The sequence below is a fragment of the Podarcis erhardii genome, assembly GCF_964252035.2.
Source record: "Podarcis erhardii genome assembly, chromosome: 9".
In the NCBI taxonomy this organism is placed as follows: domain Eukaryota; kingdom Metazoa; phylum Chordata; class Lepidosauria; order Squamata; family Lacertidae; genus Podarcis; species Podarcis erhardii.
In genome coordinates this window covers 10992651-11010619 of record NC_138512.1, presented here as the reverse complement: position 1 = coordinate 11010619, position 17969 = coordinate 10992651, and the positions used below count along the sequence as shown (strand labels likewise).

Genomic DNA, 17969 nt, shown 5'->3' with positions numbered 1-17969 from the left:
TGCCTTTCCCAAACCAGACTTCCTCACTCTGAAACTCTCTGAATTAAAAACATATATCATAACACTTTGGTGGTTTTTTTTTGGGGGGGTGGTGGTATTAAATTTAGCTTAAATTAGAGTCTAGCTTTCCAGCAGACCAATCCAAGGCATGGTGAGGAATAGGATACTGGATCTTTTAGTTCATTCAGGAAAGCTTATTTGCTTGCAGAATCCATGTTTTTAATTTATTTTTTATTAAAGATTTTCTTGTTTTACAGAAGTCAGTGTAATGTCTCTCATATTTTTTCCATGTAACATTTTTACAAATCCCTTTCATTTGTTGAGACATTAGGGGGAGAAAAGAAGAAGAAGAAGAAGGGGTGGAGGGAGGGAAGATGGGTGGGGTCGGGTGGTGATGTTTCTGTTATGCTTAAAGTATGTAGGGTTTGGTGTCAGCGTTGCTTGTGCTGTTCACTTGTGTTCCTTTGGTGGTGAGAGAGGTTGGGGTTGGCCTAGGGTGTGGTTGTTTGTTTGTGATTGGCTGTGGTGATCTTTGTTCTCGTGTGTGAGTGGGGTGTGTGTGTGTGTTTTGGATCAAGTTAGCCATATTGATTTGTATGCTGTTGGTGGATTATTGTTGTTGTCTTGTTGGGCTGTGTATGTGATAAAGGGGAGCCATACCGGGGTAAAGGCGTCTTCTTCTGTTTGTCCCCGTGTCAGTTTCAGTTTATTGGTTAATTTTTCTAGTAAGGCTGTTTCCCATACTATTTGGTACCATTGGTCCATGCTTACTCCTGACAGGTCTCTCCAGTGTCTGGTTATGGTGTTTCTGGCTGCTGAAAGTAGGTGGGTTATGAGTTCTTTGTGGTGTAAGTGGGCATTGTTGTCTTGGAAGATGTTTAATTTTGCTTTTCTTATGGGCTATTCTACAGCATCGTGTACTGATCTGAGTGTCTGACTGGGTCTGGTTAGACACAGGGTCCACTTCTCATTCAGTCATTAAGCTTCTCATTCAGTCATTAAGCTCACTGAGTTAGGCAATCACTTGCTCTCAAACCAAGGTGTTTTGCAAGGATGATAAAATGGGTGTAGCGAAAACCAGAGCCATGATCAAACTGGAAGAAAGGCGGGTTACATATAAATAAATATAAATTACATAATTCTGCAGCGTTCCGCAAAGTTTATATCTAGCACCTAACAGAGAAAACTCAGTTTACCTCTTTTGTTAAATACCGTCGGCGACTGTCGTTTATCATGAACTACATAACATCAAACTACGTATTGTTTTTAAAACATTCTTATGACCTTCTCAAAAATTTCCTATAGAAAACTTCCTTTCTCTGCAGATGAAGCTTAACCAGCACACAGTTTTGTAGTCATTAGCATTCTGCTGATTGAATTTGATTATTTGCCTCAGGACTTTGATGTGAAATGAATGGCTTTTGTGCAAAACGTTTTGCCAAGAGGCCTTTGTGTGCTTATAAATTGAATGTATTGATGCACAACTTGAAGCAAATTGCACTTGAACAGAACAAGCCCCTCCTGCTGTAAATAAATACACAGGAAAATTTATTGTTTAAGCTGAATTTTCAAAGTTCAGGACTGCTGGTAAATGTCTGGAGGTTGTTGTTGTTTTTTGGCCTGAATTGTTTTATTCATTCATACAAATTCAGTCAGGGGATTTCAAGGTGACCACAGTATGACTGGTAGAAAAATAAAATTTGAGTATATGAAAGTTAATGTGACAGGAACATATCCCACTGACTGTGATATTTTCCCTGTCACAAATCCCACTCAGAATTCATCAGGGTCAAATTTCTAAAATGCTCCTAGCTACACAGCACAGCTTTCTAGCAATGAACTAAGGCACATGTATGAAAGGAATCTTTTGCCCTCCATAAATTTCATCAGAGAAGAGCTATAGATTAGTAAGATCTGCATGTATGTCATAGGGTAGAAATTATGGGTCATTGGAGTCTAAGGGAAGTTTTACAGTTTAGACAGCAAACATGTTTTCTACTTGCACAGCATTCTACCAGTGTTTACCGAAGCACACATGTAAAATATGTGTGGCATTCATTCACTTTAAGAAACTTTGGCAAATCTGGGTAGGATCCCAATACTTATGTACATATGTGTATGTTTTGTTGTTGTTTAGTTGTGTCCGACTCTTCGTGACCCCATGGACCAGAGCATGCCAGGCACTCCTGTCTTCCACTGCCTCCCGCAGTTTGGTCAAACTCATGCTGGTAGCTTTGAGAACACTGTCCAATTTCTTGAAACTACTTAAAACTACTTAAAACAAAACATATGTGTATCTCATTCACAATTCATACAACTGGATTAGCCAATTTGGTGTCCTCCCCTCATACCTGACTATTAAGCCATGCCAGCTGATGGGAAGACATAACATTAGCTACCCCTGCTTCATACATTTAACTGAAGGAAAGTAAGCATGATATCAGTGTGTGCTTCAATATGTGCTCATATCCACAATGTGTTCCATTCACCATGTTTACAATACACACACACACACACACACACACACACACACACACAGAGTTCTCACAAAAAAATTCAGCATTTAACTGTTCCTCTTTAGGACCACACATTTATCTTTCTATGCATAATGCATTTCCATATTAAATATTACTAATTATTCCAGGATAGTACACTTCCTTTTCAAAGCTTTCCACCCATCATTTCAGAATTTCCAAATTTGTTGATTTTGCTGTATATTTACTCTCCTGAATTGCGTGTGAAGACCCCCAAAACCACAACCAAAGGAAGACACAATAGACAGATTTTACTTTAAGGTTTTTGGCATTAAGTTTTGGCCACAACTTTATTGATTACAGCATGTGAGTGGTTGCTTAGGCATTGGTTCCAGATTACCTGAAACTGCACAGTGGCAGGAACAGGACTGACACTGGGCACCACCATATGTCAGTAAGGGAAAGCATCCTGGGGGAGCGAGAAGCTGGTTTCGATCTCACAGCTCACCCCAGATGCTCCCAGGGGCTCTGGCGTGGCCCTAGCTCCTTGACAGAGTTCGGACAAAAGCAAGGCGAGCCCTGGATTCCTTTAACGGAATTCCCTAGCAGCAGCAATGGAGGGGCAGGCACAGCCAACCACGTCCCCTCCCAAAAACATTGAAGCAAATGCCTAACCGCCAACCTTACAGAGTTGTGATGATTTGCTACACGGTAGGCAAAAACCAAGTGGCACCAGCCAATCTGCCAAATGGCAAAATTCCTACCGGGCCCCTGCTCCAAAACGACCCCATAGATAGGCATAGGTAAAGGTAAAGGGACCCCTGACCATTAGGTCCAGTCGTGACCGACTCTGGGGTTACGGCGCTCATCTCGCTTAATTGGCTGAGGGAGCCGGCGTACAGCTTCCAGGTCATGTGGCCAGCATGACTAAGCCGCTTCTGGTGAACCAGAGCAGTGCACGGAATCGCCGTTTACCTTCCCGCCGGAGCGGTACCTATTTATCTACTTGCACTTTCACATGTTTTCGAACTGCTAGGTTGGCAGGAGCAGGGACCGAGCAACGGGAGCTCACCCCGTTGCAGGGATTCAAACCGCCGACTTTCTAATTGGTAAGCCCTAGGCTCTGTGGTTTAACCCACAGCGCCACCCGCGTCCCTATAGACAAGCATAGCAAGGCCATAAGAACAACCCTAAATATAGGGAGAGGTGGGTGGGTGATCCACTGCACTTCACAAGAAAGTGAAACTCTCCAGCGATGTGCAGTAGCTTAAGTAGCTGCTCAGCACCCAATAGCCAACCCAACTGACCAAATTTCTGCCCCAGTAACAGAGGGGCAAGCAATGGGGTGTTGTGGCCATCCAAAAGGTCCTGCCCCACAACAGGGAGGCAGTTTCCGGTGATCTCACCACACATGTGCCCTCCATGATGGAGGACCTGACTTTTAGGAATTTGGGGTGTTTTTTTTATGTGGTTGTCGAATACGTTCAGCTTTTTTATAACGTATCAACATAATGTGGAATGTCAGAATGTCAGATTTTTACGAACTGTAGCAGATCTAACAAGTGTTTAATAATTCAGACTGAACTGAAGTTTCCTTGTATCTCAAGCAGCAGAAAGCTCGCTAGATCCTAGTACAAAAAAAATGTATTCAGAAAAGAAAATATGGAAGAGTAATGTTTTGGCAGTATTTTGAGTTATTTTTAATACCATATCTAAAACAACTATTAAAAATGTAATTAAAACGTAAGAAAATGCTTTAGAAGAAGAAGAGTTTGGATTTGATATCCCGCTTTATCACTACCCGAAGGAGTCTCAAAGTGGCTAACATTCTCCTTTCCCTTCCTCCCCCACAACAAACACTCTGTGAGGTGAGTGAGACTGAGAGACTTCGGAGAAGTGTGACTAGCCCAAGGATACCCAGCAGCTGCATGTGGAGGAGCGGGGAAGCGAACCCGGTTCCCCAGATTACAAATCTACCGCTCTTAACCACTACACCACACTGGCTCTCTAACTTAGGTCTAAGCTAAGACCTAAGCTAAGGTCTTAGCTTAGACCTGCAAAATTATTTGATCCAGTAAGCCAATTGCTGCTCACTAGCCATGCATAAATAGGGATGCGGGTGACGCTGTGGTCTAAACCACTCAGCCTAGGGCTCGGAAGGTCGGCGGTTCAAATCCCCGCTATGGGGTGAGCTCCCGTTCCTCGGTCCCAGCTCCTGCCAACCTAGCAGTTTAAAAGCATGTCAAAGTGCAAGTAGATAAATAGGTTCTGCTCCGGCGGGAAGGTAAACAGTGTTTCCATGCGCTGCTCTGGTTTCACCAGAAGCGGCTTAGTCATGCTGGCCACATGACCCGGAAAAACTGTCTACAGACAAATGTCGACTCCCTTGGCCAGTAAACTGAGATGAGTGCCGGAACCCCAGTCATTCATGACTGGTCTAAATTGTCAGCGATCCTTTACCTTTTAGCCATGCATATAGTATGGGCTGCCAGGTGGTAGTTTTGGCAGTTCCAGACAGGCAAGAAAAACTCAAGGTGGCCTGCGAATGGCTGATGGGCCACTTGCAACTACATGAGCATGTTGTAGCTAATGCTGCTTTGCCGCCACAAATTAATCCTGAAATGTTCTCATGCACCGCACATTTGCATGAGCTGTAAATTGGCTGCGTGTCAAAAGACAGCTCTACATGAATATTGGTAAATATGAACTTTACAAGCCTACATGCCACACCACCAAAGCCAATTTTTGTGTCTTTAACAGTGGCTTGGTCTGCAAACATTAACAGGGAAGTCTTTATCTCCCGGAGATACAACCCAATAGGCCACATTCGTGGAGAGCAAAATTATTTTTAGACAAATAATTTCAGTCAGCCTCAGGCACACTTGGCAGTGTACTATAAATAGAGTCCTTTGCTGACACTGCTGGGATCAGTAGTATCTGATAATGCAATAAAAATAAAACACTGTAGTATTCTTTAATGCATGACAGATGAGAGTGCAAGGCAGCTTCACAGCATTGTGGAATATTTGTCACAGCTTTGCTTGCCCACTGGCAAGAGAAGAAGTGGCAGTGCTGTCATTTCTTACCTGCAAACAAGACAAGAAAATGTGTGACTACTTCAATTTCATCCAAGGGAACTGTTATGAATCAGTGTGCAGGAAGGTAGGGTCTCAGCTGGCATACCAGATGGAAATAGTAGACAGCTGCTCTGGACGCAGAATTAACCTGCACCTCCATGGACAGCTGTGACTCCAAAATGACCCACAGGCTGCACACCTGGTTCTTCAGGGGCACAGTTCTTCTTATTTGGCGATCACTCGTAGTTGAGTAAGATTGTCTTCCATAAACACGGTTTTAACAATGAGTCCGTAAGTGACTGTGGAGGCCAATTCTGGATCCACATGTCCTTCCACAGAGGGGACATTGGTTTCTGGGTGGGAGTTGATCACAGTGTGGATTTGCAAAGAGTGCCTTCCTCTTAGCACGTTTCTCCCTTGCGACCTGAGTTCGAGTGTCTTCAAAGCCCATGACACATTTAGTAAAGGCTGTTCTCCAATTGAAGCACTTGAGGCCAGTGTTTTCCAATTGTTGGTGTTTATACTACATTTTTAAAAATTTGCCTTCAGACAGTCTTTAAACCTCTTTTGTTGACCACCAGAAATACGCTTTCCATTTTTAAGTTTGGAATAGAGTAGTTGCTTTGGAAGACGATAATCAGGCATCCGCACAACATGACTAGTCCAACGAAGTTGATGTTGAAGAATCATTGCTTTGACACTGGTGATCTTTGCTTCTTCCAGTACACTGGTATTAGTTGTATAAAATTTTTCAGAGACACCATTGATGGAATTTTTCAAGGAGTTGGAGATGGCATCTATAAGTGGTGCATGTTTCAAAAGCATACAGTAAGATTGGTAGTACAATAGCTTTGTAAACAAGCATTTTGGTTTCCCTGCAAATGTCCTGGTCCTAAAACACTCTGCACTTCAATCGGTTACCCCATTCAGGACCAGGGAGCCACCTACGCCCAGCAGCCAGAAACAGTTAATTCAGATGTAGCTTGAAAAGTCTGTGCTGCAAGGGGGCAGCCTGGGTAGAATTCATGATCTGGATAACTACTCCCATGCCGAGCACAAACCAGAGTACTTTCACATCCAGCACTGCATGCTGCAGTGCTGTGAAACGAACTTCTTGCAGTGAGCAATGACTCCATTGATGCTGCCCACCATTGTGGGTGTCCCATCCATTGTGATGGATGTCAGATTCTGAAGCAGCAAGTTAATTTCTGTGGCATAGTTCTTGGAGGTCAGAAATACACCCTCACTTCCTGTTTTTCCCTTTGCTTGTTCTAGAAACTTTCTTTCACTGTAAAAAACGCTGAACAACATGGGCACCATAACCGCTACTTGCAAAATGTCACATAGGTCAGTGCTTTCATCAAGACAAAGTCCAAAAGACAGACAGTTACTTTACATCACGCACCGGCTGATGTTTCAGGTCAGCAGAGATGGCCTCCGCTCTTCTTGCTGCAACTTCTGCATTAATACATTTATGTCCTTTTGATAGGGCAAAGGCAGATGGCCAAAAAGGTTCTCACTAGCAGTTAGAAGGTCCTCCTTCACTGCTTGTCCATCCTCAAAGGGTCCCCTCCACCCAGAAATTGCATGGGGGATTTTAAACAAGGTCAGCGTAGCACTTGCTCTGAGCTACGGATCTTGTGAAGAGAGACAGTAACACTTTAAATTTTATTTTTCACTTGTTGACCTTTTCCCGCACCTCAGAAGCAAGAGGAACGTTTTGTAAGGAAGTGCTATGCGTCGTGAATTTTCACATTGCACTTTCTGGAGAAGGCAACAGTCGCAGAGCAGATGAAGCAAATCACTTTCCTGGTGCTTTTTTAAAAAAAAGACAGAACTCACCAGAACTCAGGTGAGTGCCACTGTCATTATAAGAGAACAAGGGAGGTGTTCACAGTGAGTTCTGGCACCTCTTTTTCTAGAAAAATAGAACTGTGATTTCTCTTTCATAGCCTAGAAAGCAGAACTTCTCCCATTGTTTGTTGAAGATGTAGGTCTTTTTTTCTTTGGCCCCCTCACTCTAAACCTTCAGATGGCATTAAAAAATAAAACTTCAGGTCCACTTCTATTCACAAGTATTGCCAGACTTAGCAACAAATCATATTAAATGCTTGCAGGTAAAAATCCCAAGCTCAACTTCCATAGCAGCCTTCCTCAACCTCGACCCTCCAGATGTTTTGAGACTACAGTTCCCATCATCCCTGACCACTGGTCCTGCTAGCTAGGGATTATGGGAGTTGTAGGCCAAAAATATCTGGAGGGCCGAGGTTGAGGAAGCTTGTTCTATAGGCACTGAATGAATATGTCACCAGAAGACCAGAAGAATATGTCACCAGAAGACCCAATAGTAACTGGTGACCAGGACACAAAAGGACACTCCACTAAGCCAAGGAGTGTGTTAGAGAATATTGACCCCTGCGCAGTCAAAGACCCATTCCCCCCAACTCCCATCCCAAGCACTGTGGGCATGAAGCTCTCAAGTGCCATGACGTATTTAAGAGGGTGAGCAGTTAGCCTTGGCTCTTGAGCATCTTCACTTGCACTATGGTGAGGCCACTTGATGAGTCTACAAGGGCCCAGACCTGCTTGCCTCAGACTCTCACTTGCCACATGTATGGGCTAATCAGCCATAGGTGGTACCCAATACAACACCCTCCTCCCAGAGACTGTCCTTGCTTTATTCAGGCTTCTCCCCACCCCTTTGGGCCTGTGAGGTTCATAAGTCATCACCCCCTGCTGGAGGCTTGCAGCCTCTTATCAGATCCACCTTTCCTCCATCACTTTGGCCACTATCTGAGTGGGCTTTCCCACTATTGAAGATGGTGGACTTAAGAATGTAAGGTTAAAGTTTCTGTAAATGGATCAGTCTAGGAATCCAACAATTCAATACAGTTGTTCACCTGAAACCAAACAGTGTAATCAGCTAGGAAGTGGCTGTCTCCGTATTTAGAAATGTAAATTGATGGATGGGAAAGTAACAAGGAACCTTTAACGCAGGGGTATGCAATAGCTTGAGGCAGCAGACAATCTCAATTCTTTAAAGAGCAATCGTTAAAGATTTATGAAATTGATTCATATCACTTTATGACAATACACTAAAATTAAGTGCTGATTAGGGACGACCTTGTGGTACTAACTTAATATTGAACGGATCTCAGGAAGAGTTGTGTTCGCTCAGCAAGTTTTGAATCAGATTAAGTCACTTCAGCTGCCCCAGAGTGCTTTAATGGTCTGTTATCGGGTTGAATGGGAAAAACAGTCTATAGGTGGGTCCACACAGCAGTTTCCTCCAGCAACCACAGCCACCAAGAAGGATCTGATATTTCCCAGAGAAGGAAATGCATTCACTCACTTGTTCAGCGGTGACACCCAGAGTTTGGAAGAGAAACTGCCTCTAGGAGCAGAGTTAGGGAAGCTATGGTTCTGCAGTATGGCCATTAGGCAGAGATGATGGACACTGTAGTCCAATGGCATCTGTTGGGCCACTCCTGCTCTGGAACCTCAGAAGAACATTGTTGGATCAAACTGAATGCACCTGCCATCCAACATCTTGTTTTCAGGGCTCACTCAGATGTTCTGCGCACCCACAGAGGGGCATGAAGGTAACACCTGCTTCTGCCGACCTGCTACTTGCCACAACTGGTTTCCAGGCTCTGTTGAGACTTGCAAAGTGGTACGCTTTTGCCTACACAGTTTGATTTCAAACTGGTGATAGTTGTCCAGAGGCGTTGGGGTAGATAAAGAGCCAGCCTCCTAGTCCAAAACTGTTCTTCACCATGTCCTAAATTCTTGTGATTAACTGTGGCGATGTTACCTTCCACTGACTTTCCATGCTGCCAATCTCTACTTAGAACTTCTGGGTTGCTTTTTCATGCTTTGATCCTGGCTGAACACAGTCTTTGCTTTTCAGATTCCCTTTGTTATTGAGCTTCTGACCTCGCGTCTGTTGTTAACTGGTTGTGAGGGGTTTCCCTCAACTTTTGCTGAGGTCCTGACCTGATCAGAGCAGGACCGTCACCAACATATGCCAGCTACGAGGCAGAAGGCATTCTCTGTAGCAGCCCTACTTCTGTGGCATTTGTTGCCAACCAAGCTCCGTCAGAAAGCAATACTGCAGGCTTTACCAAATATTCTGTAGGCTTATCTCACCCACCTGTCACAGGTTTTATCTTGGAAGAGGGCTTATATTCTGCAACTGGGCATGCCTAGAACTTCAGACTCTTGGGTTGACTGCTTGTTTTATCTGTTGTGGTTTTTAAAAAATCATTTTACCCAGGAATATTTTGTGACTTCTTAAAACACACATTTCCTGTGTTTTATTGAAATGTTTTATGTATTGCTATGTTTAACTTTAGATTCTGCTTTGTGATAAATTGGGATGCAGATGGTGCTATGGGTTAAACCACAGAGCCTAGGACTTGCCGATCAGAAGGTCGGCGGTTCGAATCCCCGTGACGGGGTGAGCTCCCGTTGCTCGGTCCCTGCTCCTGCCATCCTAGCAGTTTGAAAGCACATCAAGTGCAAGTAGATAAATAGGTACCACTCTGGCGGGAAGGTAAACAGCGTTTCCGGATGCTGCTCTGGTTTGCCAGAAGTGGCTTAGTCATGCTGGCCACATGACCCAGAAGCTGTCTGCAGACAGACGCCGGCTCCCTCGGCCTATAGAGCGAGATGAGCGCCGCAACCCCAGAGTCGGTCATGACTAGACCTAATGGTCAGGGGTCCCTTTACCTTTACCTTTTGTGATAAATGCTTTAAAAGGCATTAATTAGAACTCTGGAATTTGAACCAGTCACTGATTGCTGGAGCCTAGTACCAAAATCCTTGGCCATCTGCCTTTGCCTCATCAAGATAGTCGCATCTTCCAGCTTCACCACACTAACTCCCTGCTTTTGACATCAGCCATAGCATCCAGTCGCAGCCTCTTTTCTGCCAGTCTATGCAACCTATGGGGTTGTGTTTTAAGGCAAATGTTTTCTTTTGCTAAAGGCTTTGCTGCCACACTGTGGGGGAACAAAAGCTCTACACATGTAAGCACAGTAAGTCTGTTGTCTTTCCTTGGGGGAGATGCTTACAGTTGTATTTTGCAAAGGTTTCATATGAAAACAATATGATATGTAAAATTAAATAGGCTGGATTTGCAAGTGAAATGGTAGCACAAGTCTGGGGGGGGCGGAATGGGAATTTGGTTGGCTTTGCTTTTTCAATTTATGGTGTCTTAATTTATGTTGTAAACCTCTTAGAGATTTGTTTTAATATAAGCAGTATAAAAATTGCCTAAGTAATAATAGTTAACTAATAAGCCTTAAAGAGACAGTGTACTATTTGGGGCAGGGATCAGTCTTTTGTTTATGGTACTCTCTAACATACTATGCACACTTACACTGCTATATAAATAATACTGAACATTTGTAGGGTGCGCATGTGTTTTCTCCTTGGATAGGCTGTAGTCCCAAATCCAGCTTTCAGATAAAGAACTGTAAGATGGATGAGTGTGGCCTTGAAGTTGCTCATCAGTCTTCTTCTTTGGAAATCACTCGTAGCGGAGTAATATTGTCTTCCATGAACACGGTTTTAACAATGAGTCCGTAAGTGACTGTGGAGGCCAATTCTGGATCCGCACGTCCTTCCACAGTGGGGACATAGGTTTCCGGGTGGGAGTTGATCACGGTGAGGGTTTGCCAAGCGTGCTTTCCTCTTAGCTCGTTTCTCCTTTTCGTCTTGAGTTTGAGCGGCTTCAAAGCCCATGACACCTTTGGTAAAGGCTGTTCTCCAATTGGAGCCTTCATAGGCCATTGCTTCCCAGATGTTATAAGAAAAAACTGCTCCTTTCCCCCTTATGGGGTATCCAAGAGCCTGTACAGAGTCCTTAAGTAGGTTCTCTATAGGTAGGAGAAAATAACAGAGGCCAACCAGAGAATATTGAGAAGCAAGGCAGCTAGTAAGCCTGATCTTTATTAACTGTTGCAACAGGGTGCTCACTACCACACGCAGGAGGCAGGAGGGACCCAGAACAATGGTGTGCAAGACCTTATATAGACTTTTGAAATTACCCACCCTGTAGCTGAAGACCACCCCTCAAAACATCATACATACATCACAGAAGGAGGCGGGCTACAGCAGAAATACATCACAGGAGGTGGTCAACAACAGTAATCCTGTCTGGCAGGATACTGATAATGGTCACTTGATTGCTTTACCTGGGCAACCTGGCCATTCCTTTCGAGATGCTAAATACTTAGTTCCTGAGTCCAGGTCACAGGCTCACCCTATTCAAACATAAATACGCCCTTAAGACAGGGTTTGTGAGCAAAGAGACAATGGGGAGAATATTTGAGGTTACTGGAAGAGCCAAAATGGCTTCAGGATTGTTCTACTGTACTATTTCAGACATGTGGTTTATATGCTTAAGTATATGTTTGCCTTGGACATTTATGAACATTTATTTTATATATATAAGACCTTAGAATTCCTATAACACCAATTGTCAGTGTTTATACCACATTTTTTTTTTAAGTTTTGCCTTGAGAGAGTCTTTAAACCTCTTTTGTTGAATGCTGGCTCATGAATATTTAGCACCTGGACAACAAACTGGGCAGGCACACAGGTCAGCTGGTCCCAGTCTTCCTCACTACAGTGAGACAGTATTGTATTCGTTTTTGAATTATGGAAATTATTTCCATGCATGCACTCATAGGCATATGCAAATTTTATGCAAATCTGTGCCATCCTTTTGCTGACCAATTTCCTAATTTTTGGCAAGCCCTAAGTGGCCACCTTATGCCTCCTGCATGTTCAAAACACTTCATACCTTACCACAACTGTATACAGCTACTTGGCAAAATTCTCCTTATCTTATTTATTTTCTGTACCACCCTTCATCTGATGATCACAGGGCAGTTTACAATATATAAACACAAACATATATACAATAATAACAAACAAAAACAATACCCCCTCCCAGTTTAAAGCATAGCTGTCAACTTACAGGTTTGAAAATAAGAGACCAGCAGCCTTGAAAATAAGGGATCAGCAGCCAAAATAAGGGATTTTGCTTAGCTTATGCATGTCGGGGCTGCCGTCATCCTGGTGCGAGGAGTTCTATTGGCCCTTCCCCACCCGAGAGAGAGGGATGGAGGAAGAGAGACTCTTGCCTGCGAGCCTGGCATGAGGCGGTTGCGGCGCCGTGGTGGCCGCTGAAGCCCCACCCATCTGCATCCCTCCCCATTCCCTCCTCTTCCTCCTCCCTCAGGCCGCCTCCTCAGCCGCCTCCGGCTTCCCCTGACAGCGCAGCGGAAGTCTTGCAAGAGAGGGACTGCCTGCCTGCCCGCCGCCACCCATCTCCTCACGACGCGCCCCTGAGGGAGAAAAGGGAGAGACGGAGACGCGGCAGCTCATGCTCGCCCTCTCTCTCACAGCGGAGGACCCCGAGCCGCTGCTTCCCTCCCGAGCCAGGCGAGCGTGAAATCCGGGAAATTTAAGGGACATCATCAATCCGGGACAGCAGTGGGACAAAGCGCTGGGATAAGGGAGTTTCCCGCCAAATAAGGGACGGTTGACAGCTATGGTTTCAAGGGCCATAGATTAATTAGCCAGGGGCCTGGGAGAAGAGGAATGTTTTTGCCTGGTACCTAAAGATATGTAATGAAGGTGGCAGGTGTACCTCCTTTGAAAGAGCATCCCACAAGCGAGGAGCCATTGCAGAAAAGGCTCGCTCTCTTGTTGCCGCCCTCCAGACCTCTAGCGGAGGAGGCACAGAATTACAAGTGGGCTTATGTGCGGTGACTGAATGACTGTGCCTTGCCTACGAAGGCACCTTACCTGTTGAACTCACAACTGAAGTGAGATTTTACTCCAGAGACTTCCAGGCTCACACACTTATCTGTTATATTGCCTTAGCTCTCAGCTTTCCACTAATATAACCAGCCCACTAGTAAATGCCAAAGTATAAAAAATTGCATTGTAATAAGCACTGATTTGGAGCTTTCTTAAAGTAGTAGCAGCAGCAAGCTCAATTAACCTACATGGCATATAGACAATGGGACTATATGCTGTCTTCCATTCCAGCTCTCCCTTTGCAGCAGGTCTCTGAACTCCCCAAAGCATGTGAATCGAAATTAGGAAGCTAGAGAGCACAGCTCTTAAATATGTATATTGCTAACAGATGTGATGCAGGCAGTTAAGGAGTCTGAAGCCTTGGCTGCAGAATTCTCCTGTGTTTGGTTTGCAAGAGTCTATTGTTTTAATTGTGCTATGTGATAAAGGAAGTTCTAAAGCAAAGGATCAGCAAGTTTGGGGCTGAAGTTTGTGAAGATGGGAGCAATCTTGGTGACCTTTTTCATACTTGCAAAACAGAGGAAGTACAGCAGAGGTAAGAGGCTGGTGCTTTGTTTGCTTTTACACATTTGTAACTGGTGTGGGGTATGTTGTCTGCAAAACTGTTTGTTTTAAAAATTATTTGCTTGTGCCACTTTTCGCTATGTTTAAAACTTCCACAGAATATTGTTCAAGGCTGTGGTGCTGGGAAGGTGTGCTGTTTGGGGCCCCAGTAGTAACTAGACTTGGATATGAAAATGTAACATTGGAGCAGGGTTTTAAGAATTGGTGATTGTGTTTTAAAAAGAAAAATAGCTGTGTGTGTGTTTTTTATAGGTGAGAAGCCTTGATGCTTTTGGTAGGTTTTACTTTCAAACAGCATAGTAGTGGCCCAGGGGTTAAGTACCTTGAGAAAAGGGTTTTTAAAGAGACTCTATAATTGAATTAATTGTTCAGGTCACATGTGAAAAGAAAACAGGGGTAAATGTTCATCTGTCTGGGATGCCATGAATTAAAATAGCAAAATAGCATTAGTGATGGTATTATCATCCTTTGATGATAATTTAATTATAAGAATGAAACATTTGGAAACGGCAGCTGTAGAATGCATTCTGCTGGGCTGCACAATGTTTTCACTTCAAAGTCATCCACGTTGAAATGAAAGCCAACCTAAACAAGGATTATAGCAATGCGAGCTTATATCTATGCTTCCTTTTCCTCCTGTTCTCATGTTTATCTTCATGATGATCTTTCTAGGCTAGAGCATAGTGATAAATATATATTTGAAGACTGTTTTAATGTGTGCTGAATTTTCCTGTAGTTTTGAATTGCCTTTAAGAAGTAACTAGGCTACTAGACTCTTTTCTTTTCTTAATAAAATAATAATATTCTTAAATATATAAGGTAGTCAGTTTTCTTTAATCTTATCCTAAGCATCTTGGTAGCTGTGCATGTTTGATTGTTTACAAAGTGAAAGCAGAGAAAGGCATTTAGTGTTTTGCCTGTTGTCTTTTCACAAGGATATAGTTTTCCAATTAAAAGTTATACACAAGACTTCATTTGTAATACATGGTTCTGCTGTTCCGCTGTGCTCAGTGGAATTTGCCTTTTGGTAAAGGGCCACAGGATAACACCTTAGATAACTACTGGCCTGTTTTATGAAAGTTGCATGTGGTATGTTTATAAATTCTGAGGATGTGCTTGTGGTTAACGCTTAGCTGGAATGAAATATTCAATGCAGCAATAGAGAAATTAAAATAATAATTTATTTGTCAGACAAATAAATGATAGGCACAGTGGTATATGGTTACCAAAGCTCTGCCCCCTCCAGCCCTGGTGGCCAGCACTTATATTTCCTCAACCCAGCCCCCTTGCTCCTCCTTTGGCTGCCTCTGTCCAATCAGCCTGGTTGAAATTCCTATTGGCTGTTTGCTAGAACCAATCATAAAAGATACACCCATTTCCTATTACCTTTTATGGGAAAGAAAGAGCTATATTTCCTTCTATCCACAAATGGCAGACAAGTAGCCATATATCTTACATTTGCCTCGACAAGGCACCTTAATTACCAGATCACCTTTTGCCCCTGTTGCCCCTGCATTCCAAAACAAATGGCTAAAACAAATGGCTCGTGGTATTAAATTCTATATAAACAGAGATCTTGGGTTCACATTCTCACACACCATCAATGAAATAAGAATCTAACATAAGAATCTAACATTTCTTACTTTCTAAATCCTTTGCATAATTACATTAAGCCAACAAATTTCATACATAACATAAATAGCTTTTTAGAAGAAAAGGCCTTTGCAAAGTAAAAAGGAACTCAGTAAAAAAAAAAAGCTTTAAAAAAAGCCTCTTCAAATTACACCCCCCTTTCCCAGCCAGCTGCTTTTCCCATTAGCTCTTCCCAAAATTTATTGCCTTAAACCTTAGGAAAATATGGCTAGGGTCTGATGGGAGGCACATGGTATTATTTTCTGTTAAACAATAAATCTTACTATTTACCAACTCTTAATTAGTGTTTTTGCAGCTTGATTGTATTCTGTAATATGTAGGGTCCGTGTAACATTTGCTCCCAGCCTGCCCTTTTATGACTTTGAGAAACTTGTCTCCTGCTACTGCTATAAATCAGGGGGGCCCTTGTTCAGGAGAGCAGAAAGATAAACAACTGAAAAAAGTACTTAGCCAGCTGGTTTCTGCCTGGCATGAAACATTTGCAAATATATCTTTAAGTTCATTTTAAAATACAGGCCTTGATCGGATGCCTCACTTGGATTGCTTTAATCAAGCATGCTTTGATTACCTCCAGACTGGACTATTTTAATATACAGTATGTGGGGCTATGTTTCAGGGCAGTCCTGAAGTTTTAGTTGGTCCAAAATGTGGCACTTGACTTGCCAGTGCTCAAAGGTCAGAATGCACAACTCTACTGTTGTATCCATATAGTTCTGCTTGGAAATTAAAATCAGTGTCAGAGGCCTTGCTCACAGTGTGATCTTGGGAGATTTGGCAAGTGAGCATGAGAGAGAAGACCTTTGAAGTGGCCCTGCAACTCTGAAATGTTCTTCCATTTGAAATTCATCAGGCTCCGCCTTTGTGTATCTTTGCTAAAAATTGAAAATGCTTTCATTTCGATGGGCGTTTTATATGCAGCTGTCAATGTTATTGGAACAAGTATTGGTATATAACAAGCCTTGTTGCTGCCAGCTTTCTGATTTTGCATTGTTTGAAATGTGGGTTGTATTTTGTTCCTGCTTTTAGAAATGGGTGTACTTTTCTTGATTATATAACAGCTTTATGATTGTGTACTCTGCTCTGGGCACTTCCAAACAGAACAACAGAATATAAATAAATATCACATTGATTCTGGCCTCAGAGCATCCATAATTGCGCAAAGAATAACAGACAACTACCCTGTAGATCAGGATTGGGGAACTTCAAACCCAGGAGCTGAATACAACACTCCAGGCCTCTCTATCTGGTGTTCAAGACTCTCCCCTTGCCCTAAGGCAGGCTTGCCCAGGCTTGCCCTAAGGCATCGGCCCTCCAGATGTTTTGGGACTACAACTCCCATCAGCCCTAGCTAACAGGACAAGATGTCAGGGATGATGGGAATTGTAGTCCCAAAACATCTGGAGGGCCAAGTTTGGGGATGCCTGCTCTAAGGCCACACACCCCACTGAACCTGCTCCAATATCATCTGTGAGTAATAATAATAATAATAATAATAATAATTTTATTATTTATTTTCAGCCCATCTGGCTGGGCTTCCCCAGCCACTCTGGGCGGCTTCTAACAAAATATTAAAATACTGCAATACATCAAACATTTAAAGCCTCCATAATCAGGGCTGCCTTCAGATGTCTTCTAAAAGTCTGGTAGTTGTTGTTCCCTTTGACATCTGGTGGGAGGGCGTTCCACAGGGTGGGTGCCACTACCGAGAAGGCCCTCTGCCTGGTTCCCTGTAACTTGGCTTCTCGCAGTGAGGGAACCATCAGAAGGCCCTCGGCGCTGGACCTCAGTGTCCGGGTAGAACGATGGGGGTGGAGACGCTCCTTCAGATATTGAAGTACTTTTATCTGTCTGCACGGCGCCCTTGAACTGCGACAATTTCTCCTCCTTGCCTGCACAGATGCGTCTGTGGCTGGATCTAGACGCATCAAATAAGAGTTTGTTAAATGCGTTGTATAATGCATATACGACGCACAAAAAGCGTTTTTTGTTTTTTTTGCCATTGTAGCTGAGTCCATGGTTTGTGTAGAAACCCTTGGTTTTGCATGGCCGGAAGGTAGACTCACATCTGTTGCTCTTTGGCCCACTTGCCACTGGCATGTACGCCTCCAGCTTAACCCCAGCCCCAACTCTAGATGCCTTGATGTGGGTCAAGCACTGTGATACACCGGAGTACATCACCGAACACCTAGCAATTAGGAGAGTGTGTTTAACTGGGAATGCTGGCAAATTAAACTGGATCCTGGTCTGTCTCTGCCAACTTTATCCGTCACCTGTAGTTCACAACGGACCTCAGGGTTTTCATGCTTGGATAGTTGTGAAAGGTTGTAGATGGTTTGATTTATTGGATAAAATATCACCTCTCCTC

General features: G+C 43.4%; 1 protein-coding gene across 6 annotated transcripts in view; it reads left to right on the top strand.

The window, feature by feature from the left end:
- The window catches only part of KCNIP4 (potassium voltage-gated channel interacting protein 4), a 405833-nt gene that overhangs the window by 172610 nt on the left and 215254 nt on the right, over positions 1-17969 (top strand). Inside the window, exon 1 of one of the 6 annotated variants that reach the window (XM_081876483.1) lies at positions 13606-13922. The exons of the other annotated variants lie outside the window; for them this stretch is intronic. Coding sequence (XP_081732609.1) covers positions 13865-13922 — 58 coding nt within the window. The 5' untranslated portion in view covers positions 13606-13864. Of the gene's footprint in view, positions 1-13605; positions 13923-17969 lie in introns of those variants that run through there. 6 annotated transcript variants of the gene reach the window in all.